The 23984-nt window shown below is 43.3% G+C and overlaps 1 protein-coding gene across 4 annotated transcripts in view; it reads left to right on the top strand.

The window, feature by feature from the left end:
* SHTN1 (shootin 1) overlaps window positions 1–23166 on the top strand; it is a 99021-nt gene extending 75855 nt beyond the window's left edge. For 2 of the 4 annotated variants that reach the window (XM_047703420.1, XM_047703418.1), the window contains 3 exons: window positions 1747–1867; window positions 6440–6632; window positions 21381–23166. In XM_047703420.1, the coding sequence (XP_047559376.1) occupies window positions 1747–1867; window positions 6440–6632; window positions 21381–21603 (537 nt within the window). In that variant the 3' untranslated portion in view covers window positions 21604–23166. Of the gene's footprint in view, window positions 1–1746; window positions 1868–6439; window positions 6633–6890; window positions 7444–21380 lie in introns of those variants that run through there. The other 2 variants (XM_047703419.1, XM_047703421.1) reach the window with 2 other exon arrangements.
* Window positions 23167–23984: the final 818 nt, after the last annotated feature.

Below are 23984 nucleotides of genomic sequence, written 5' to 3'. Positions count from 1 at the left end.
TTTTTTCAACTTTGTCTCATTTGGCTTTAGTTACATTTTCTTTTCCTGCCAACTCTTGGTCCTATTTTATTATTTAAGTCCTTGATGAGTAGGTTACAGATCTGCATTAACTATCAAATAAATAAACCACATTATCCAATTTTTTAAGTTCTAAAATTAGCTGTTATTTTGCATATGTTACATGTAATGTGATTTTCCTTTAAAATATTTTATGAATTTTTGCAATAAATGAAAAGCAGAAAGAGGTAACTTGGGGGGTGGAGTAGTATATGCTTGATTATAGTCTGACCCTCACCTACATATTTTACACCTTAGTCTTAGCTGGGTAGCTGATAGAAAAAGAATAAAATCTCCTAATCTTGTTAGTGGGGAGGGTGGGGCATCCCCACAGGCTGTTTCTCAAAGACTTTACCTAGTTAGGGAAGAAACCTTCCTAAACAAAACATGATAACCTGTATCCTGTGAGATTTTTAACTACCTAAATATTACAAGCTACTTTTTTTGTTGTTTTATAGGCTCAAGAAGAAACATGAGTTACCATTTTTAGCGAGTAGAATTCTTCGAGTGCTTCAGGAAGTTGGCAGGGGGCAGGAGCAGGATTAAGGCAAACCCGCAGAGAGCTGAGGTGACAAAGGCTGGCCTGGTTGTTAGCCTTGGGGGACAGAAGCTGCCTCTGACTCTGACATGAAGTCTGGCAAGTTATGCCAGATTTGAGGTTCTGATTTGCTGAGATCCAAAGATTGTGGATCTCCTGGCTTTCCCCTGCCCAAGTACGTGGCCCAGTGAAGGAAGGCCATTTCAAAGAAATAGTGGGCATTTCTTCTGAAAGAAAATGAACCCCTAATAATGGTGCAGTGCCGAATCCTTCCATACAAGATGTGAAGTGTGTCACCCAGCACTCCGTACAGACACGTGGCTGGCCCTGGGAGATAGAAAGCCATAGTTCTCCCTCCATAACAGACTGAGCCAAGGCAGGGAACTACCACCTGGGTCTTTCTCTGTTGTCTTGAAAGTCAGTACCAAGTTCAGCAGGCACTTGGCTGTGTGCCATCTCTTGTTTTCCTTCGGTATCTTCTGGGCCCTGGTTGATACAGTCACCGCATCCTCAGTTAGGGATATGGAGTGACTATGCCCTCCTTTCCTTGGTTCCCTGTGTCCTGGTAACCCTTCCCGTTGGCAGTGGAATCAAGGTGCCCTCAGGGCAGCCCTTCTCTGGCACGGCGGCAGGAGAGCAGCCCGCGCCTCGGGTGAGCCAGGACACCGTTGCGGCCAAGTGTGGCGTTAGGGTCGTTCTGAAGACTCAGACACACTTGTCAGTGCCATGAGGATTGGGGTTCAGTAGCTCATGGCCGCTGTGTCAAGAAAACCTTCGAAGGTGAGTTCTCTTCTCTTCTCCCCACGATCGATCAACCCACATCTGCATCTTCACCATCGACGTACAGGTACTTCCCGCCACTGAGTCTCAGTTAGCTCGTCAAGAGGGGTTCTTGTGCTGTCCTTCCGGTGTGAGAGCTGACATCTTACTCCCTTGGTAGCATCTTCTTAAAGGATCCAGCATCGTGTGTTGCCGAAGATACATACATTAAAAAATAATATATGTATATAGAGAGATACACAGCACATTCATTCTGTTTCCTAATTCCATTCAAATTCTGGTAATGTTTTGCTGGTTTGATTTTTATATTTTGTATATTGTATTAAGACATTAACCTTTTTGTTTTTGTTTTTGTTTTGTTTTCACTTTAGGGGACACTTAACAAATCCACTAGTTCAAGAAGCTTAAAATCCCTTGACACTGAAAACAGTGAAACTGAGTTAGAAAGGATTTTGCGTCGCAGAAAGGTGACGGCAGAAGCAGATAGCAGTAGTAAGCTCGTTTGAATTCTCCACCGTTCTTCTCTTCCTCTCTGAAACATCTGCCTCTAAGTCCCTTTTTAACATGAAATGATCTTTTATAATTACTAATTTTTTTAATGTGATTGAGAAGTATTGGATTGGCAGAGGTGCTTATGGATAGATATCTCATAAGTACTTAGGTATTTTTGTTTATTGGTATGTTTGTTTATCTGTTTATTTGCAGGTAATCAAGGTTTTAGAGATTGGGCCTGCTTAGGGCAAGATCCCCCCGCGTACAGATACTCAGGATGGGCTCCGACAGTCGTGTAGCAGTGAGAACGGGCTCTGGATCCAGACCACCTGAGTCTGAACCCTTTATGAGCGGCTTGCCCTTAAATTGCTCAACCTCTGTGCCTCAGTTTCTTTATCTCTGAGATGAGGCTGTTAAAGTGCTGCTGCCTCATTGGATTATTCTAAGGGTCATAAGTCAGCGAATGGAAAGCGCTGGGTGTGTACGGCACCAAGTCAGTGCAGAGGGGTCGGCAGTCAGAGTAGGGGTCACGCATCGGTTACAGGGGCAAAGGGATTGTCTTCATCCTTCAAACGCAGTCTGTTCACTGTCTGCCTGTGAACCAGGCGAGTGAGAAATGTCTGCTCTGTCCCCAGCCAGGAACGACCACCTGAGCAAGTCTGGAGCTCAGACTCTGCATTTGTGTCCTGATAGGCAATTATGAGACCTCACAACTAACTTTGCATGTGTTCCGGTTTTTTGTTACTGTTGTTGTTGTTTTTTCCCATCAGCTTGGTCACAGGAATTAGCAGAAACCCATATGAGCTCTTCCCCTGGTGGCCTCAGGCTGAATTTGAAAACCTACTCCAAAGTAAAGTAAAGGAACCTCCCTAGCTAATGGGCTGAGTCTTTTAGATTTGGTTTAGTCAACTCCAGTTGGTCCATTTTATTTATTTATTTTTTTAGATTTTATTTATTTGACAGACAGAGATCACAGACAGGGAGGCAGGCAGAGAGAGAGAGAGAGAGAGAGAGAGGAGGAAGCAGGCTGTCTGTCCGCTGAGCAGAGAGCCTGATCCGGGGCTCGATCCCAGGACCCTGAGATCATGACCTGAGCTGAAGGCAGAGGCTTTAACCCACTGAGCCACCCAGGTGCCCCCAGTTGGTCCATTTTAACAGGTCAAATTTGTACTGAGTCATGTTTACCAAGTTTAAGTTTCTAAAATAGGAGGGATTTGGGTTTTTGTTAATCAAGCTCTAGTTTCCATGTAGGGATTTTACTCCCAACAATTTAGTAAATTGGTTTTTAGTATTGGAAGCGGCGGCCAAACCTTTATTATAAAAAGTTGAACCTTTTGTTTTCTTCTTAAAAAAAAAAAAAATCAGCCATTCAGGTTTTAGTTTGGTTTAGATATTCTGCTGTTAATATCCCAGAAGAATTCCTTCCCCCCAAAAATAACCACCTGTCAGGAAAATTAAGCAGTGCTGTAAGAGATTTTTTTTTCTTAGAATTGCTTTATAAGCATTTATTGGCCTCCCCAATAAATTATTGTTCCTGTTGTGATAATCACTTCTTCCAACATTTCCTCCTTGAAGTATTCATATAGCCATCATTATTGTTTAGGGCTTGGTGGATCCCATTTTTGTTCTCTGTCATTTACATTTTGTATTTTGTTCCCATGGAAGCATTCTTACTTCCCTCGTGAACTCAAACTCGGTTAGAACTCGGTACAGCACTATTTCAGAGTTGGTTTTCTTTTTTTTTTTTTTTTAAAGATTTTATTTATTTATTTGACAGAGAGAGATCACAAGTAGATGGAGAGGCAGGCAGAGAGAGAGAGAGAGAGGGAAGCAGGCTCCCTGCTGAGCAAAGAGCCTGATGCGGGACTCGATCCCAGGACCCTGAGATCATGACCTGAGCCGAAGGCAGCGGCTTAACCCACTGAGCCACCCAGGTGCCCCATCAGAGTTGGTTTTCAATGGAAGAAACAAGGAAACATTTTCATTTTACTCAGTATGGGAATTTGAATATTGCAAAGAATGGAGGAAGAAAGGTAGGAATACATTGTACAGGCATGGTTGAGAATCTTTCATTTTATTTATTATATCCCACTAATGTATACATATTCAGTGTATCATTTGAGGGATGTTACAATAAGGTATATTGTCAACAGAATCATTAGCATTTGGATAGAGAAACAAGAACTCTGGTGGAGTGGAGAGGAACCATACTGGGGAGAGTAACTTGCAACTGAGTAGAAATTTTCTTTTGAGCTCCCTAGTAGCCAAAGCAAAAAAAAAAAAAAAAAAAAAAAAAAAAAGGTGGAGGTGTGAGAGGAGGAAACAAACTTAGTCTATCATCTAGAAAAAGAAATCATACCTTTTTTTTTTTTTTTTTTTAGGTGTACCAGTGTTTTCCTTGCATTGAACTAGAAGGGGTGTTTACCAGATAAATCTTTTTATAAGGGTCACAGAATGACAAAGTAAAAATCCAGGGACAGTTCAGGGAGTGGGGGAAGGGAATAAGAAGCTAAAGTTAGCACAGTTGAATGCTGCATGGTGGGAGCAAATTACAGAGATGAATTTGACAGGTTTATGGCTTCAGGTACACCTGAATCTCTTGAGATTTTTTCCTTTTGCACACAAAGGCTTATGGGGAAGCTAATGTGAGGTCACAGAGTAGAGAAAGGAAGCGTGGTAAGAGAGGCAGTGGCAGCCTAAGGTTTGTAGACCTCAGGTCCCAGGATAGTTAGTATCTCCCTCCCGGGCCCGTGAAGCACGTTTCTCTTTAGGGTTTCTCTTATCAGACCTAACTGATGCTTTTGCTCGTGGCCTACTAAGCTGACATTTCGAAGAGCAGCAAGTACCTCTTGGAAAACATTGGACAGCTTAAACAGGATGCAATAATAATAATAATCCCAAACATTATTTATTTTTCTTTATTTCTTTTCATATGTAAGAAAAACCAGATCTTGAGTCAGCTCACGCACTTTCTGTCCTTTGTAGCTGCCTCATTTACAGAAGCAGCAGCAGCAGGCGCTGGTGTTTCAGAAGCAGATCTGCTTTCCTACAAGGACAGGTTGCTTAGAGCTGTCTAGCATTACAGTCAGCAACTACCCACAGGCAGAATGGAGCGGCTCAGAAGCAAATCGTGAATTCAACTTCGTATTTTTTCCACATCTTTCTGGTCTTCCAGCTCTTCTCTCTTTACGCCTACATCCCCTTGCACCAAGAGGCACATCCCCTTGCACCAAGAGGCTTATCCTAGGTGGGAGGGAAAGATCTTTGGGATCAGGATAGTCAGTGATGTCACACGCTCCTCTGGCCAGCTGGTAGAGGTAAAATAAAGGAGGAAGGCAGCTCTGATGTTTTGGGAGCTAAGGCTGCCCGCTGGAGCCGGAGCGGGTGTGTGTCTCCTCCAACGAGTGGGGCCAGGGGAGGCGGGACAGCAGAGCACAGAGCCTTCTCCCAGCCCCTCTTTCAGGAGGTATTGCACAGCAGAGCTTTGGGCTGGGAGCTGATAGGTTACACTGTTGGGATCTGCAGACACAAGCACATGCAGATGTGACAAAAACATGCCAGAGCTTAACATTGACGACCAGGGATCAGCTAGCATTTGGGATTGTGCCCACTGGTACTTCCCATTTTAGGAGATGATCTGACATTTCTGAAGGAATCATAGACTCCCAAGTTTTGTCCTGTTTTCAGTGGCGTCTTTCAAGACTGTCCTTCAGCTTAATTTTTAGACATTCTAATTTCGTCTGTACATTTACAACTTATTGCATAAATCTCTGTATTTTGTGAAGATTTCTTCTGAGGTTTCAAGGAAGACATGTTGGAATCTTGCTTTGGAAAAAAGCTGGCTGGGACAGTGTCTTTATGACCAAAGAGAGAAAACAGGTAGCGAGAGAACTGTTTCAGGGCCCGGGAGTTCTGGGTTGGTACACCAATAATTTCGGTAACGAGACCTATTACAGCCATTTTAGTCTCCCCAAAGGGCAGAAAGGTCCAAAAGGTAAACAGCCAAACTCTTTGCCACTTAATTTTTAGAATCCTGTGTCTGTATTTTAACAGGAAATAAATCCACTTACTTCTCAATCACATTAAAATGAAAATGTTCATAAAAGCTGTTTAATGCTTAAGAAGCCTTCATGAGCCTTTTTGAAAAGAACCTTTTGACATTGTTCCATTTGCTGTTTAAAACGCAGAGCTGAGTTTTGGGAAGAATTAACTCTTGAGAGGCCAAATGGTTCAAGTAGGGCTGTCAGAAAGCCATACTCTGAGAAAAAAAGAGTTTTCACAATTCTGGTATAAATAAGGACTCCGGTCAGTGAGGGAACCATGGCCTGGGGTTTTGTGCTTTCTTAAAGGTCTGTACATAATTTCTCAGCATGGTTCTGGTGCACTGAAAAGCAGTAGTACCACCCAAACAGAGCATATTTTAGCAGGAACATTTTTCAGCATGCTCTCGAAATTTTAACAAAACTTGGCCTTCTCACTTCCTGAGGGATTTTCGGCTAATCTGTTTTTCAGTACCATATTAATAAGCATTGCACAGAATTATTAAACTTGAGGTATGTGTTTGGTTTTAAGGTCCAACCGGGATATTAGCCACCTCAGAGTCCAAATCCATGCCAGTGTTGGGTTCTGTATCCAGTGTAACAAAAACAGCCTTGAACAAGAAAACTCTGGAGGCAGAATTCAACAGCCCGTCCCCCCCAACACCTGAGCCAGGTGAAGGGTCGTGTAAATTGGAAGGATGCACGAGTCCCAAGGTTACGTTTCAGTAAGTAATGATGCTCTTTACTAAGTAAGTGTGTAGCAGAATCTGTGATGCCTGAACTGTGTGTTGCTTTTCTTTGTTCCTCTTTAGTGAGATTTCGATCGGGTTAGCCAATAACCACTCTTGCTCCTTTGTTTGATGAGCCAACTTGTGATTCTAGGCTCCTAGCTTAGAGATCTTATTCTGATCCAAAGTCGACATGGGTAAAGAGAATGCCTTCCCCTAAACTGTTTGGTAATCAGGTTCTTCTTCCACACACAGAATTCACCTGGATGACAATTACTCCGCATCACAAGAGACTTAATCATCCTTTCGGGCTTAAATGCTTGGGTCATCCCTCTTAATGATTTATGAGCGGTCCAGGAAGATACTAGGTCTTCCGGAAGATGCCAGATCTTCAGACTTTGAAGGGGACGTTTTTAGAACCTTGTTTTCTAGCCCTCAGTGAAAGATGTGCCTTAATATACTGCTCTCTCTAGAGACTGAAGAGATACTACGGAAGGAGTTCTCGCTGCAGACTTGCTTTGGGAAAGTGGCACTTGGTCCAAGAGTTAATCTTGCTGTTGAATGCGTTCAGAGCGATCTGGTGAAGGGTCAGTTTGTTTTTATAACAGAGGCACGCTCTCTCTGAATTAGTCTAGTTTTGCTGAAGTTCTCTTGCCGGGATCAGCTGGTTTGCCGCTTGACAAAAAGAAAGAGGTGAGACAAATCAGATCGGCCGAATATTGTAATCATGGTTAATTAAAACCTCTGACTTCCTGTTCTCTCAGGAGAGAAAGAACATTTTTTTTTTTTTTTTTGGTAGCTCTACCTGTCTTAGTTTAAAAGGTAAAGCCTGGACAAACGAAGTTGCAATTCAATTTAGATCTATTTTTGTCAACTGGTATTTTCTTCCACTCTTACATTTCTCTCCCTGGCCCTATTAACTTTTTTTCCCCCCTCTTTTGGAATGAATGGCCTTCTTTGCTGATTTACAGTTTTATCTAATTTCTTTGTGTTTAATTAAAAGCACACTTTCTCCTGCGGTCATGCATTTCCTTTCTTTTGACTGGAGTCATTTGAACAATTCTAACAGAAAGATGATCTATATTCATTCTTCATCTTTCCTATTAAATTTGTTTAACACCTAATTTGACATCAGCAGTCTGGCTACATCTGAACCAATATCCAGACACAAAAGCAATTTGGCTGAGACAGGTTAGTTGCTGAGAACTGCTTCAGTGTGTGCGTATAGATTTTTTTTTCCTTTACCATTTTATACAGATAATCTTAATCAGAAAATACTGCAACTCCTTCCTCCTTTTGTCTGTCTTTTATTCTCCAAAAGTAAGTGGAAATTACATTTCCAAGAAAGGAAATGAAATAATTGCAGGCCCAAGGTCTGCAAAATGTGTGTTGAATTGACAGTGAAAAGGATCCGTGTGTTGACAGACACAGTTGTTAGATGCCATAAAGGCCTAAGTGAAGCTCAATTTATTTCTCATCTTGCTTGTTCAATGACTGCTTAAGAGGCACATTTCAATTTAATTTAGCTACTTAAAGCACTAATACAAATACTCAGGGCTGCTGTATTAACTTTTAAACTTCGTAACCCATTGCTTGATGATTCAGCTCCTGACATTCTTTAGCTGAAATAACTAACGCCGTGTATTTTCATATTGACAGTCATTTAGCAAAGAAGAGTGCCTTTCTGAAAAATCTGTTTCTTAAGCATAATTAGACGATCCAAATAAATCCCAGTATTTCGTGTATGTACCTGGTAATTACTCATGTCCCAGACGGGCACACACACTTCATTCATTTATGATCAAACCTAGTTTTTTTGGTTTTTTTTTTTTAATGAGTAAAAGAAGTTTAACTTAATGTAGTTACATGAAAGCTTTGAAAGCAAAATCTCGCATGGTACATCAGGATTCCTTGAAAACCAGCCTGCCAGGACCGAGAAGGGTTATCTTGAAGACTGTTTCTGGCAGGTTCTAAGAAGTCCTCCCGGTTAACACCAGCCTGAAGGTAGAGACTTATCTCTACCTTGTCTTATCTCAGAGACCTGGATGGTCAAAGCACTTGGAAATCACATCAGTGATCCAAATACGGAATGTTACTTTTGCTTTTTAAAACCCTCTCTACTCTAATAATCAGCATCTTTGTTCTGATCTGTGGCTGCTCCACCCTGGTGTTTGAGCCTGGTGGCCACCCCACCCCACCCTGCCCCACCCCCAGTTCCTCCCACCCTGACCTGCCCTCCCGGTATCACTCCACCCTAATCCTTTCTTTTTGCTGTCCCTACGGGCTCCACTGTCCTTCCCCACTGCCTTCTTCTTTATCTCATCTCTGTCCTTTTTTTGTTCAAATGTCACCTTTCCAGTAAGGCCTACCCAGACCACTCCGTTTAAAATTGCAATTCCTCTTCCTCTAAGCTCTGATTCCCCTCGCCCTCCTCCACTCTTCCTCTGCCAGAATGTAAGCTCCATGAAGATAAGAGTTTTTTGTTTGTTTGTTGTCTGCCCGCTGGAGTATTCTCCAACACCTGGGAAAATCCTGGAAATTCTGTAAATACTTGTTGAATAAATGAACAATGAGTACATTTTTAGTATTACTAAAACAACAGAATGTCAGTTAATTAGAATACCCAGTTAACCAGCATTTCCTCTGTTATTCAACAGTCCCACATATGCATAGACTAAATATTGGAGATTTTTGAGTGTTCTGTGGTTGGCTTCTTTGGTTTTGTATAACATTTTTTTGTTTTGTTTTAATGCTCTGCCGCCATTTCCAGCTGGCTCAGTTTTGTATAACTTCTGCATCTTTGTACCTACATAAGATAAAGTTATCAGAGACAGTAGCATGCACAGTTTTTAAAGGAAAGATTCAGCTATGCTTGCTTGTATGGCTTCAGGTAGACAAGAAAGGTTGGAAACCTACTAAGGGTTTTTTTTTTTTTTAAGATTTTATTTATTTATTTGACAGAGATAGAGAGAGAGAGATCACAAATAGGCAGAGAGGCAGGCAGAGAGAGGGGGAAGCAGGCTCCCTGCCGAGCAGAGAGCCTGATGTAGGGCTCAATCCCAGCTCAATCCCAGATCATGACCTGAGCTGAAGGCAGAGGCTTTAACCCACTGAGCCACCCAGGTGCCCCCCTACTAAGGGTTTTAAAAGAGTAGAAACAAAGGTGTTTTCTGCATAAGATCTTCACTTAATCAGAAAATTATAACACCAAGGTTTCCTAGAAAGTTTTTTTTTTTAATACTTTCCTAAAATCAACATATATATATGTGTTCCAAATAATTGAGTTAACTCCAGTCTGGTGGAGCCAGAAATATATGGATTTATGTCCTAGGGACTCATGACATGGTAAGAGATATCTTTAACACTTAATTGTAAGGCTTAATTAAAATTAACATTCTTGTCATCAGCTTAAGCAAAGCAAGGGTTTTATATTTTTTTTAAGAAAAAGGAAAAGATAATCCAAGACTTGGAGAAGACTAATTATTTCCATTTTAATAATAGCTTTAGAAATATTTGTGTCCTGTTAATTATTTCTAATAAGTATTATTATCTAGTAATATCTTAAATCTAATAGCGAACTTGAATTTCGTTATTTCTGATTAGTTATAATTCAGACAGGAATGATGATAATAATCTCCCCTCATGCTGTGAGGGGTGAAGAGTTGGCCAAGTAAAATAAAGAAAGAATACACATATAGGTACATAGCCAACAACCAACAAACCTGATTTTTGCTTTCATGCTCTTTCCTATTGATTGAGAGTAAAAATCTGGCCTTGTTAAAATATGTAAGACTCATTAATCCACATTAATCCATGCTTGGGATGGTCAATGTAAAATAAGAGAAAATTCCAAATTGTAGACTTATTTAAAAGAGAGTTATTTTATTGCTTTCAGACAGCTGTAATACCTGGAAACAGGCCGAGTGTTGCACAGGGTCAGAAAGATGAGGATGATTCGTATTTTCCCTTGTAAAAGCCTACAGACCAGGGAGTGGGGGAGCAGGGTAACAGCCTGAGCCTTTCCATCTGTGCACAGGGCGCCCAGAGGCATCCGGTTGTTGCCGGAACAGGAGCTCTCCCCACGCCACCAGATAAATGGGCGTCCTGATCTTGGGTTTGCCATTTGTGGCCATTATGACCTTACGCAAGTTATAGAGCCCAGGATTCGTGTTTTCTCGTGTGTAAAATGAAGGCGATAACACCTGCCTTGTAGAATCATTATGGGAGTTGGAGAACTTATGAGAACTATTTCAGTAAATTCCTTTCCGTCTTACATTGAAGTCGTAATGCAAGGCCATGGCTCCCTCATCCAGGACCAGAGCTGAGTTCAGAGCCTTGACATCGGACACCTGTGTCCCTGACCAGGCCCGGTTTCCTTGGGAAGGTTGTGCAACCTCACTGTTCTGTTTTCTTTTTGTTGCATTTTTTTATCTAAAATCTTATCTAAAATCCAGAGTCCCCCCACAGCCTCGGTCATTTCTCACAAATGTGGTTGCTTGGGAAAGAAGTTCACAGTTAAGATAAGCAACAAGAGGCAAGCCCGTATTTTCTGCCTGCATTGTGTCTCTCAGTACAAACTGACATTAAAACACACACAAACCCAGGAATGAAAAATAATTTTTTAAACTACATTACCAGAATTTACAAATCCAAATCAAAATGATTGTCGTTGTTCAGAAAAGTGCTCCTGGGTGTCAGGAGACTCACTCCAGCCCTGTTGCTGTCGTTCCAAATGCTCGCAGACCTGCCTGGGTTAGAGATAACCTGATCACATGGGAGAAAAATTGGACAGCTACAGCTACAGGAGAGTTAGCGCCAGCATCCATCCATCCATCCATCCGTCTCTCTATCTATCTGTCTAGGTTTTATTTATGTGCAAGAGAGAGCATGCACAAGCAGGGGGAGGGGCAGGACAGGAGGGAGAAGGAGAAGCAGACCCCGTGCTGAGCAGTGGGCCCCACGCAGTTCTCAGTTCCAGGACCCTGAGATTGGGACCTGAGCTAAAGTCACACGTTTAACTGACGAGCTGCCCAGGTGCCCTGTGTGTCAGCATTTATTTTGGTAAAAAGTGATATGGCCTAGTTTAATCTCCATTGTATGTTCGGGGCTTCCAAATCACTTTGGCTTTGGAAAGTGAATTCAGTTTTTAGAAATAGCCATCAGTTGCCACGATTGCAGCTGTAGACTTTTTAATGTGACACAGTATACACAGATACTTTGTTCTAAGTCTGTATGAAGTTCCTGAAACACGTTAGCTCTGTTATCAATTGAATGCAGGGGCCTGATGTCCTCTACTGTTACAGGCGAAGGGGACTAGGAAAACAGTTTGGGGGAAACGCCTATGACATTCCATTGTATATGTGTTTTCTCTTTTTTTTAGTTAATATTTTTTCTTTATAACATATATGTAAGTATATATTCATATTATAACAATATCTATCCAAGGGGAGAAGTACTTTAATTGCTTCCAGCGGGAGATACATGTTGATTATAGATGAGACAATGAGTAATGGCACCAGTTTCCATCTTGGAAGTTCTGGACCTTGGAATTCACTTCCACGATGTTTTGCTATTGTTACTCTATTTCGCTAACATTAAGTCCTATACACTCATGTATAATTTTAATTCTTCTAAATGTACAGATTGGACATAGCTCCATTTTACAGATGTGAAAACTGAGGCTTGACGAGGCAAACACTTGGCCCAAAATTCTGTTCCTCATTGAGAGTCAGGTCAGATCTGACTGTACCCAGAGCTCATGCTTCTGAACTGTATTGGGTTGTGCATATTAAGAGCTTGAGGGATGGAGGGGAAAGTGAATGATTGTCTTCTATTAGAAGCAGTGATGCTGCAGTTAATCCCTCCCCGTCCCCAGTGATGCTCACGTCCTGCTCCTCTAACGCTATGCCCTCGTGGGTAGGTCAGCCCTCTGCCCCTCCCACTCCTGAGCCTGACCTCACCGGTCACAGAGTCTCTTGCCAAGGGAAGAAAGTGTTAGCCAGTAAAACAATTCTGAAAAGAGGAGCCAATCTGAATTAGCACAAAGACTTAAAGAGTAGGTGAAATAAATCATTTTAATGTGTTTTTTTGTGTCAAATGTCCAGCAAAAGAGGCAAGCTTCACAAATTCTGCAAAGTACCATATCATAAAACCAGCCCAAGTGACTTTAGAGTCTGTGGCGTAAGTTTCATTTACACATTTTTAATTTTTTTTGGATATTTTCAAACACTATGAAGAATAATTTATTCCCCCGGGAATCAAAATCTTGAAATATCTAACTCATCATTGCATTCAGAAGGTGTGTTTTATTTAATCATAATATAACATGGCAATATAAAGTAAAGGTGAGTCACTGCTGTGATAGTTTCAAAAAGATATATTCTGTAGCCCAAAATAAATTTTGTTTTATCAGCTGTGTGCTGTACCCTTTTGAGACACCTCCGTCTTTGGTCTGTTCCCCGTTAGCTCCTTTGGGTTTGTGCATAAGTGTCCATTGGTTGTCATGTTTTTAGGACATCTCTATTATAAAGAGAGGCAGACCATGTGGGCTTTCATTATGGAGAAGGAGCTGAGCAGATCTTCAAAGAGTCCTGTCTCCCTGTCGGGCAGGCCCCACGGTGACGTCGTGTGCTCTTGTCCTCTGGCTTCTCTGTCTCTGAAGCATGTCATGAACCGGTGGTCCTCCCCATCCGTACTGAGCTCTCTATTCAACCATGCTCACTTTTCCTGTGAACGCTTCCAGGAGGGTCAGTGTCTTGACAGTCACCGCTAAACAAGGCAGTCAGCCTCCAAGATGATTGTTCATTTCATCCAGTTACTCCTACAACACATAGCTTCCAAGGGGAGAACCCATTTGAACGTGGACTCAGGTTCCATCATCACTGGTGTGCTTCTCAGTGATTCCATAGCTGGGTCTTCATCTCTTGGTCCTCATTCGCAGAGATACTGTTAAAGCCGCATTTGCCAGAGACCCACCCAGAGAACACTTCTCTCACTCATCATGCTTCTTTTCAACCCCAGATCTCCCCCCAAAACACTAAGCTTTATCAAACTCTTGTACTTTTTTAGCCACGAGACAGGCAGCTAGCTTGCCTTTTTTTGTTCAGGAGATCAAAACAGGCCACACCATGCCGTACAAGAATTTAAAAAACAAAAGCCCAGGTATCAATGACTGGAATTCAATTTCAGTAGAAAACTGTCCATTTCCAATGAAACCATTTTTATTGTAATTTGCATTTAATTTCTAGATCTGTGGTATCTCTAAATACCTGCGTCTTTTGTCCCCACGCAGATTTATTTTTGTAAGAGTTCATCTTGTTTGAGCCATTAACTGAATGGCAAAGGGTAGTGATAAAAGACTAACATTAGATGTCTCTAGGTTACTGTGATCAGTCAAACATTTCTATAAAAGAAAAATACCTAATTGCCTTTCAGGTTTTGAATTAAAAGTAAGATTGATTTTATCATCATTTGACCTCTAACTGGTCTCTTTAGTTTTAGGTCATTATTTCTAGTGTAAAACTGATTTAGAAAAATGAAATTGAAAGTGCTGCTTTTTTGGGTTGGAGCTGGAGAAGCTGTGCTTTTGCAATAGGTTACCAAATAGAACTCGAAATTCTTAACTTACTTTTAGGGAAGCTTGGCATAAAATGCTTCTCTCAAACATTGACCTTAGCTGGAAATGAATTTGGCTGGCCATACACCTACTCCTTGAGAGAGGTTGGGGTCAACATTTTGTTCACATGGAAAATGGAGTTCTTTTAGTCCCCATGGTGGAAGGGGCGGGTTTTCTTCCTGTTCTTTCATCCGACACCATTGCCTCATCTCCCTCTCTCCTCCTTTCTCTTCCTCTGTGTGTGTGTGTGTGTGTGCGTGCGTGTGCATGGCGTGGAGGGGAGAATGGAGGGCCCCTTCCCTATCCTTAGTAATAAACATTTGCTTCTGAGAAGAGACAACTAGCCGGGAGAACGAACTGCATGGAAGTTACTGCTTAATCTGATGCTCTTATACAATTAAAGGATTTGCTGTGCCCTCCACTGTAATCTTAGTGCTGTCGAATTGTGTACTCACACCACAGGAAACAGCTCTGCTCAGCAAAGCCCCGCTACAAAGGTTCTCCTTGTGTGCCTGTACATGGATAATTAAGTCTTAACAACAAAATTAGCAGAACAACTGGATGTTCTGGAAGTTGAGATCCCCTCACTTCGTCTTTTTTTTTTTTTCCTCCCCGCCCCCCCACGCCTCGCCCCGGGAGTTCTCCTGTGGACTGGCGGAGAGGTCCGCCCGTCGGTATTGTCTAACAAGTGTTCTGAGTCGCTGTATGAACACCTTCTTCCAGGTTAATTGTTGAGGCTGTCTGACATATAGTGTGAACATTCTGTTGAGTAAATCGCAAAATGACTGTGAAAAATACTACCAAGTCATGGTCGATTCTCTCAAAGAATTAATTGCCTCCTAACATTTGCCTCTGGTTGTAAACACCTGTGATTTAAGAGACTTAGCATAAAATGTATCATTTCTGCAGAGAGAACCAAATTACCTTTCGTACTTTGCAGTTTTTTCTTTTAAGCATCTTTCAGTGTTTATGTTTCCTTTTTGTTGTATATGGTGATGCCGAGGGGAGATTTTTAATCTATTCAAACAGAAGTCGCAGATTAAAACTTAAATGCAATTTCAGATCTCAGAATAAACTGACTTCACTTCTGGAAACTGATAAACACATCTCATTTGAAATATACTTTGTCCTGTGTATGAAAAGCGGCACACTGAATTCTCTGTGACCTCCCATCTTAAAATACATAACAAAGTAAATGTAAGGTGAAGTGTTTGAAAATTTTTAAATACTGTTCTGAAAGCCTTAAATAAAAATGCAACACTGTATGCATGATAGCCCTTTGGAGGAGCCAGTGGTATATATGGTAAATTTTGTAGAAGACTACGTCTCTTAAAATACTTTGAAATAACGTTCACTTTTTAATAGCTGGGATCTGGATGGGTTTTTCATGGTGACTTAAAGTGGGGGAAAATTACAGAAAGCTTAAAAAGTAGCCCAGAACGTATCACACATGTTTCAAAATCTTTGCCAGAGCTGAAATCAATCTTAGTTCCTGCTTTATCGGTGTTGGTTTTGCTGGTGAGAATGGCCCTGGGTTCCTGAGCCTCCCTAGGGCCAGGGTATTTCCGGATCTGTGAATGTCCACGTCTCGCTCATGTTAGGATCAAGGGAATTGGGACGAGTCTTTGGGGGGCCTACCGCCTCTGGGCCAGAACCCATGCACCGAGATCCCTGTGCTCCAGTAACTCCACTAAAGAAAATACGGCTCCTTGTGGACACACATGTCTTTGCTCAGCCATTGTTACTTCTTTTAAGAAGGAATTCTTGTTAGTCTTTAGGGCAAAGCAGCATTTGATAGCTGATGTCAGGTTTTTAAACCACGGTGCTATTCTGTTGTTAAACAATGGTTGGGGTTTTTTTTTTTCTTTTCATACTTTAAAATTATATCTATTTTTTTCATCAGATAGAGAAGCTGACCCGAATTGAAAAACTATTCTTTGACCTGAAATGGAGTTTTGAAAAGTACACAAAGCCAAAAGATTTCAGCTTTGTTCTACCTTCATTATATTTGAAAGTATTAAAATTGGAAATCATACAGACAGTTGCACCTTCTATTTGAAACTCTTCTGGGAGATTTTGGACAAGTGTATTAAAATCTCCTGGAAAAGAGGGTGCCTAAGGGAAACAATAAACATTACGTCTGCTACAGAGCCGCCCCTGTGCCCTGCCCTACAGACTGTAGACTGAAAACAAAGTAAGACTTCGTATTTTTACACCAGGGAAAATATAAAAACTGACTTCCTCTTTGGAGTTTTCCCAGGAAACTACTTTATAAAGACGAATTTAAATCTTTCCGTTTTCTGTCCTTGGAGGTGGTAAATATGATTGCGGCTTTATTCATTTTTATTGTAAATGAAACAGAGTTCAGACCGTCCGGCTGTGCGTCATTTGCTGGATGGCTGCCACCGACTAATGCAGACGTCCCACTGGGAGACCAGAGAAGAACTATACTTTGATTCACCAGATTGTGTTAAATAGTCCAGCTGTTGCGATTTGAAAGATAGTTACCTCAGAAGTGAAGTAGAAATGAACTTGGCATTTATGCCTCAAACCATTTTTATACTGTTTGGCAATCAGCTTTTCAGAGGTAGCATTTTATAAAATAACTCTCGCCGCTTAAAAGTTTCATTCACTGTAATGTTCAAAATGTCCCACCTTTATATTATCAGTAAAATTAAGCTTGAGTGATATGCAGAATTTGCATGAAATAAGCATTTCCCCCTTCATTTCATGAGCTTTGATTGTATTCAATTGAGCTCAGAACCACGTCTATTAGGGCTCTTTTGGGCATTAGTTAATTTGAATTGCAGCCGAAATGTTAGCTAGAATGTTGTTGAATATAATTGGAATGTGGAAAGTTGATTTTGAAAGGAGTTTCATTGAATGCAAACAATGATGTGCTTTTTAAAAAAAAAAAAAATTAGAATGCTGCTCTTTCGTCTCTTGTAATACAGTCTGAGAAATCATGGAGTCCCTTTCTGGAAGCTCAGCTTTGGCAGTGCTTTCTACTGTAGTTCGAGTGCTCCTGGTACCCCTCTGCTCTGGAGTCGGGTCCTTCTTCCAACCAGCAAGTGGCCCCACGTGCCCAGCCCCGCACTCTGGGTCCCTTGCAGCTGCTTTCTAAGAGGGCACCCATCCGGCTTCCTGGAGCGGCACAGATTGCTGTGTTGCCTCTTAGCTCTTAATTCACTTTTTTTGGTTTTTCTTTTTGTCTTGAAACAGCTCTTGAGCAAACCTTCTAAAATGATCCATGAAAATATTTTGAATGGATCCTAAACGACTACCAGTATGTTGTAGTAAGAAAGAAACCCCAGGAAATCCAGATTCCAGGATTTTAGTCCCAGGTCTGCTCTTAACAAGGTGTGTGCCCTCGAGCAGATTGATGAACTCACTCTTCTTTGGTGTCTTCATCTGATAAACGGAAAGGTTAGACTAGTTCCTGTCTGTCATGCCTTTCAACCCGAATGGCACGTGAGTTTAGTCTTACTTTATGGAACACCCATAAAATTTAAGTTTTACTTGGAGATTTTGTAGCGTACAGAAGATCTGCCATACTTTTCAGGATTGCTAAATATTATTAATTCCTCATTTGTCGTCACTGCCCTTAGGTGAAGAATTAAAGCAGAAAAATGGAACTAAATGATAGTCTACTATAATTCCTATTGGATTGTGGCATTTGAGCCCCTGGGAGTTTATGTTAGAGGAGAAGCTTTAACCTGCTAGAATCTGCCACCGTGACGGCACAGAGCAAGAGCCTGGGTTCTTGGCACTGTCACTGATGGTACACTCTGGCTCTTCCTGTGAGATGGGGATGGAGAGAGGTGGGGGCTGCAGAGGAAGGTCACTCTTTCCAGAAGAGCCCTGGGCAGCTCCCTGTGGGGACCAGGACCAGGCCTAATGTCTCAAATCCAGAGGAGTTACAAGATAACAGAGGGGAAAACAGCAAGGCATAGCTGAAAGGGACAGACTCTGAAAGATACATCTGAAAACAGAATCAGAAAGACATAAACCAGTAAGCATGCCAAAATTAACCTGTGGCATCATTATCCTGTTTCTGGAAGAAGCCATCTGGGGTAAGCCTCATGGAAAATGCAGGAAAACAGAGACGGCTCCTAACTCTTGACCTGACTCTGCCACGGGTTCTCCCCTCCCAGCCTCGTTTTGCTCCTCGGTTAAAGGAACACTTGGACTCGATGATTGCTGCAGTGCCTTTTAGCCTTAACCCATTGGGATTCCAAGTCCATGGTCATTATCCCGGAGAAATCGGTTACTCTGACTCTCAGTGCAGAGATTCAGAGAAATTGCCCACAGCGCCAAGTTCAGCAATTATCAAAGGAAAAGAGTTCTCAAATTGTAGGCTGTGGGCGACTTAATAATAGATTAATCTGCAGTTGAGAAACTTACTTCAGGAAAGAAGAGCAATTCTCTAGACGGAGACAATTCGGGCCAATTTCATCCTGACCACACAGGGTGTCTGAGTTTTCAGTTCAGTTGACATCCAGTTATCTTTTTGTCCCTGTGCCCTGGGAGCATCTCCTGAAAGTTTTCACTTGGAGCCGAGGCAGAAAGCTTTTTTCAGATGTGTTCATCCCCCCTTCGCTTGCAGACACACACGGGCTTGAAAACATTCGCAGTGGTGCTGCAGGAGGAAGAAGGTCAGTGTGGGTCGATGGAAGTTGCTCAGCTGGAATGAGGTGAAGCTTCCTTGCCATGCTCAGAGCGGACTGGCTGGCTTAGTTAGCCGTGGGCTCCGCGACAAGATGGCGGAGTCAGACTGGTGGCCGACCTATGGGCGGTTGTGTCTTTGCCTGGAACAACCTGGCTAGGCTGGTGCTTCATTTTCTAAAATTCCCTTGCCCCTTTATCTCCAGGTTAGGGTTGACCACAAGAGAACTCTGCATGAGATTGAGAAGGCAGGAGTGGCCTAGTAGTCATCTGTTTTGTTCTGATGGCCCGGAAAGTCCACGTAGGGCAGGCGCTACTGTGGTTCATGTGAGGTATCACCTAGTTGGCCCACAGTTTTCCCAGCTCCCCCACCTCCTCCTCCAGCATTTCCAAAGTTTAGACCAGGGGTGTGTGCGGTTCCCTGTGTCAGGCTCCAGGGTGTCCTGCAGGTGGTCTGCATCGCGCTTTTGGAGACTGGGCTGGACGGATGCACCTCTGGTTTGTCTTCCATCTCTTGGTACTTTTCTCCCACCCTCCAGTTCCTTGCTGGAACTACGGACTTCAGGCCCAGCCTCCAACACAGAGGCCACAGACTCCCCTAGATGGACTGGCTCTTTCCCTTGCCTGACGACTAATTCGGATTGTAGAGCCCACGTCTCTCTCATAGTGGTTCTGCTCCTCTGCCTGTACCCTAGTGGACACTGTCTTCCAGGTGTCACCTGGGTCCAAGAAGGTCAAACCAGGTACCACTGGGGGGAAAATTCCCAAAGCATGGCAACAGATGACCTGAGAAGTGGATCTTTGGCCAAGGTTGACGGGTAGTGTCCTGGTGTTTTCTAGTGACAAGGGTGTTGCCGAATCTGCCCTCCCTCTCTCACTCCTGGCCATCCCAGTGCTTTTACCACTGCCACAGGAGACCCTGTGCGTTTGTGACCTGGTCATCATCAACAAATGACAGTATAACCCGGCAGCCAGGGGGCGTGGCTTCCAAGCTTTTTGGACAGGTTCCGTAGTGCTGGTCAGAAAGCGGGAAGACCCCGGTTGTGGGGTTTGAGTTTGTAGTACCTGGGGCCGGACCCTGGGGGCTGCTTTTTCTCAGTTGTGCATCTGTTCTGCTGTTTTTGTCATAGAAGAGAGACCTCCGGACCTATTCATACGAAAGCCTGGGTTTCCGAGCCTCTCACGCTTCATTAGTATCCGCCCATTTATGCCACAAGTGGATCTGTGCTAGGTGCCGGGGTAGAAGTGTGAACAAGGCTAACAGTCCCTGTTTCATGGACGCTCCCACTTTATTTGAAAAGACGGATGTTAGCTAATTACCCGGTGCTGCATAATGACTGTGGGGACACCGGCAAGGGGGAAGGAGCAGGTGATAAAGGAGTGGCCAGCGGTTCCGGCCTGCTCCCAGGGTCGGGGACAGTAGCATCAGCTCCCGCAAGGGGCAGGGCGAGCAGTGGGCTCCTCAGTGCAAGTCCTGGTGTCCAGAGGTGGGACGGGGGTGTGCTGGTTCGTGCTTAACGTCCTAGCATTTGCCAAGAAGACCAGATAGATCGGAAGAGCCCCTGCCCTGCCTACTCCGCACCCGTCAAGCTTCAGGACCAAGTCAGGTACCCCAGTACCTTCAGAGGGTGGCCTCTGACCAGGACTCCTGAGAGGAGTAGGTGCCAGTGGCCAGGTTTCCTGACCCGTGGCAAGAGAACACACGGACAGCTCTGTCGCAGAGACTGTCACCCACGTAGCTTGAGAAGAGGAAGCTGCTTGCATCAGAATAGAAGGGAAGCGAGGGAGCCTCCGTGGAGAAGGAAACAGCTTCTGAAATTCCTTAAGACATTTCTCAAGGAGCATGATTCTCCTTTTTAGAAAGAGTTGATGGTCACTTAGCGTTTTAGCTTAGTGCCTGGATTCTTCCATCGGCCTCACTCCTTCCTGAGCTTCCCCTGGCCTGACCAGATTTCAGATTTCTTCTTATCCGTCCTGACAGGAGCATCTCTGAGCTCTCCCTCCGCGGTGGGGGTGGCTCACTTCGCTCAGAGCTAGTTTGCCACCAGGTGTCCCCAGGGACGCGCAGGGGATGGCCGTGGGGACTGAGGGGCTCCTGGCTAAGTGAAGGTGGGACAGGAGTCTGGGTGGCAGCGGGGAGGCCCGTGCGCGGCACCCAGGAGCTTTGCACTTCTTGAGAAGAGTGTAATTAACAGGTAGGTGCGTTTGGCTTTTTAACACTTCCATAGCTAATTGCTCTGACTTTTTCCGCCTTCTTTCTTCTGGCCTCGCGCTCCTAATGTCATCTAATAGCTCCTTTTTTCTTTTAATGGCTGGCACCTCAAAGACCACTTTGTGCATGTTAATTAGACTTAGAGCATTTGGGGTTTTTTTTGTTGTTGTTGTTGGTCTGAATCCAGGAATATGAAAGCCAAATATTTTCTCTGTCTGTTTTTTATTGTTTTGTGTAACTGTTCTTCCTCCAGGCCTCTCAGTAACACCGGACACAGGAGCGAGAGCTTTGGCCATGAGCAGCAAGCGGGACCCGTTGTAGTTTTAGATCCTGTTTCCACACACGAACCCCAAACCAAAGACCAGGTCACTGAAAAAGATTCCACTGCACGCAAGGATGGCGAAGAGGATATAAAACCGGAACACAAAGAAGACGGCATCGAGAAAACGAGAGACGCAGACAGCTCCCACTGCTGATCCGTACCCCGGAGGGCTCATGGGTGCACAGACCCTTCCCTGGGGGGGTATGCGATCAGTTCTGGTGTGTTGGCAAGCGCCGTAGACATTCTGTTCTTGTCACTGTACTCAGAATGCAGGCTTTTTTTCTGGTGTCACTTTTGTAAGTAATTTACCTATTAACATAAGTAAGCTCAGCAACACACACATCCTCTGTAGGTTTTGTTTTTCTTCCTAGGGATAAGATATTTTTTTCGAATTACTGTATTAAGTGTGACTTCTTTTAGAAGGTCACAGAAAATTTGGGTGTCTGTCATTTTAGGTAACGTGCATACCACTCATCAAATGTACTGCTGCAAGTCTGCAGCGCTGTGGATGAGTGGATGAGTAGAACTGACCAACTTTAAGGAGATTTAAAACCCCCTCTCCCCAAAGCAGCTTCTGTTTTCGGTCTGATCTTTGAGAAACTGGAGCAGCGTGAAAATTGTGAGGCACCGTGGCGCACAGATCACTCTCTAGGATATACCGCGATAAGCTTCAAATTCAGGAGCTGCAGACATCAAACCAGCCCTCCCAGAGACCAGGCTAATGACATGCATTGTCTGCTCTGGGATGGGGCATGTGCACCGGTGACTGTGTCCAGAGTCTTCCCAGGATCCCGGTGGGAATGCACTGGTGGCCCAAATGCAGAATGGAGGGGAAAGTCCCAGCCTTGGATTTCATCAGGTACTATCTCAGTAAACCGTGCGCCCTGTGCGCGGAGCTTCTCGTGTTTTCTCCCATACTGAGCAGCACCAGCACCGTGGTTTATCGCGACTTGTCGCGATTTCTTCTGCACAGTGATGAGAAGTGATAAGCACACAGTTTTCTTGCTTCACTGCTGTTCTACATACACAGGTTTGTTGTGTGTGTATGTGTGTTTTCTTAAAGAAATTAAGTGGTAGTTAGTCTCTAAAAATACGTTTCAGTCTACCACGGTGAATAAATAGAAATGTAATCAGGGATTTTTAAAAAAGAAAAAAAAAACTTATACAGCTTTTTCCACGTTGATTGTTTCCAAATTGGTGTTTATTTAAAATAAGTGGTAATGTACTTGAATGCATTTTTTATGACAATGATTCAGTAATGGTAATTTTACTATTAAAGAAAGTGGAAGGTTTAGTTTTGTTAGCGCGGCTCAGCATGTAGCTGTCAGGTGTTTCTCACCGAAGGGCAAAAGAAAATGATAGTAATAATGTCAGTGGTTGTGTTTCGTTTTTGCACGTGTGCTAAGTGTAGGCTCGAAGAGGCGGGTAGGCAGGGAAATCAATGTACTTCCTAAATTTGGAGATAATTACCCTTCTGTAGCTTTGTTATGCTTGCCTGTTTCCATGTTCTTCCAGTGATGATTTTACAGTTCCTTATCGGTTTACTCACGGGGAATTAAAATGTAATGTTTTCCAACTGTAATTTTCCTAATGGAATAATAGTGCTCTAGGATATACTGACTACAGACTGCATTAGCTCTGAGACAAGTTCTGTTATGCTGTGATTGGAACTCTCCTCGCCACACTTATTAAAAAGCACTGACAGTTTCCCACTCAAGGTCAACTGTGGTTATTGACAGTTTTGGTTGAGTTCCCCAAACCGGTCACTTTTCAGTAAGAAAATTGCCCAAGATTCGATGACTTTAGTCATTGTAATCAACACCGTGGTTTATTCTGAGGACTTTTACCCCGTGTTTTCTTCATGCTCTCCTTCCTGGGTCTGACAGGAGTCTGCTGGCATGGGTTTTACATACACCTAGGAGTAGAGCGACACACAGACCCATCATTCTGTATTTCATCACACTCATCAGCAGGATGATACCCTTAGGAAACACTGTCCTTTCCAGGGTAAGAAGGTAACCGCTTGGTGAGACGTGTTGCGGGGCCCGGCGCCAATCAGTACCTGGTCTTTGAAAGTCTTCTAGTCTTTTCCAAGTTGCTTTCTTACTTCGTGGTGGTCACAAAGCACTGAAAATTAGCTTGGTGGAAAGGTATATGATGTAGGATTTTCCTCCCCTTGTTCTGCCTACAGTATTCCTTTTCACATCAGTGTTGAGGTTTGGCTCGCTGGGGTGCCATTGTCAGCAAACAGCCCGAGACAGGAAAACCCAGGAAGACCAGCGCACATGTCTTCAGGGGAAGTTCTTAGCTATTTCCTCAAAAACATTATAAATGAGTGAAAAAGATGGGTGTCATGGCTCTGGCCATTCACCGGCAACTCTTCCTTCCTCACCTTCTTTGTTAACAGCATGTTGGAAATGGAATCCTACAGGGACAGGTGATTGTGTGTGTGTGGATATGCTCAAAGGCTATGCAAACACCCAGTCATGTTCCACCTGCCTTTCAAATGAATTTTCCAGGGGCGCCTAGGTGGCT

The sequence above is a fragment of the Lutra lutra genome, chromosome 14, assembly GCF_902655055.1.
Source record: "Lutra lutra chromosome 14, mLutLut1.2, whole genome shotgun sequence".
NCBI classification, from domain to species: Eukaryota; Metazoa; Chordata; class Mammalia; order Carnivora; family Mustelidae; genus Lutra; species Lutra lutra.
Note: the sequence above shows the minus strand (reverse complement) of the source record. Positions and strands in the feature narration are given on the sequence as shown.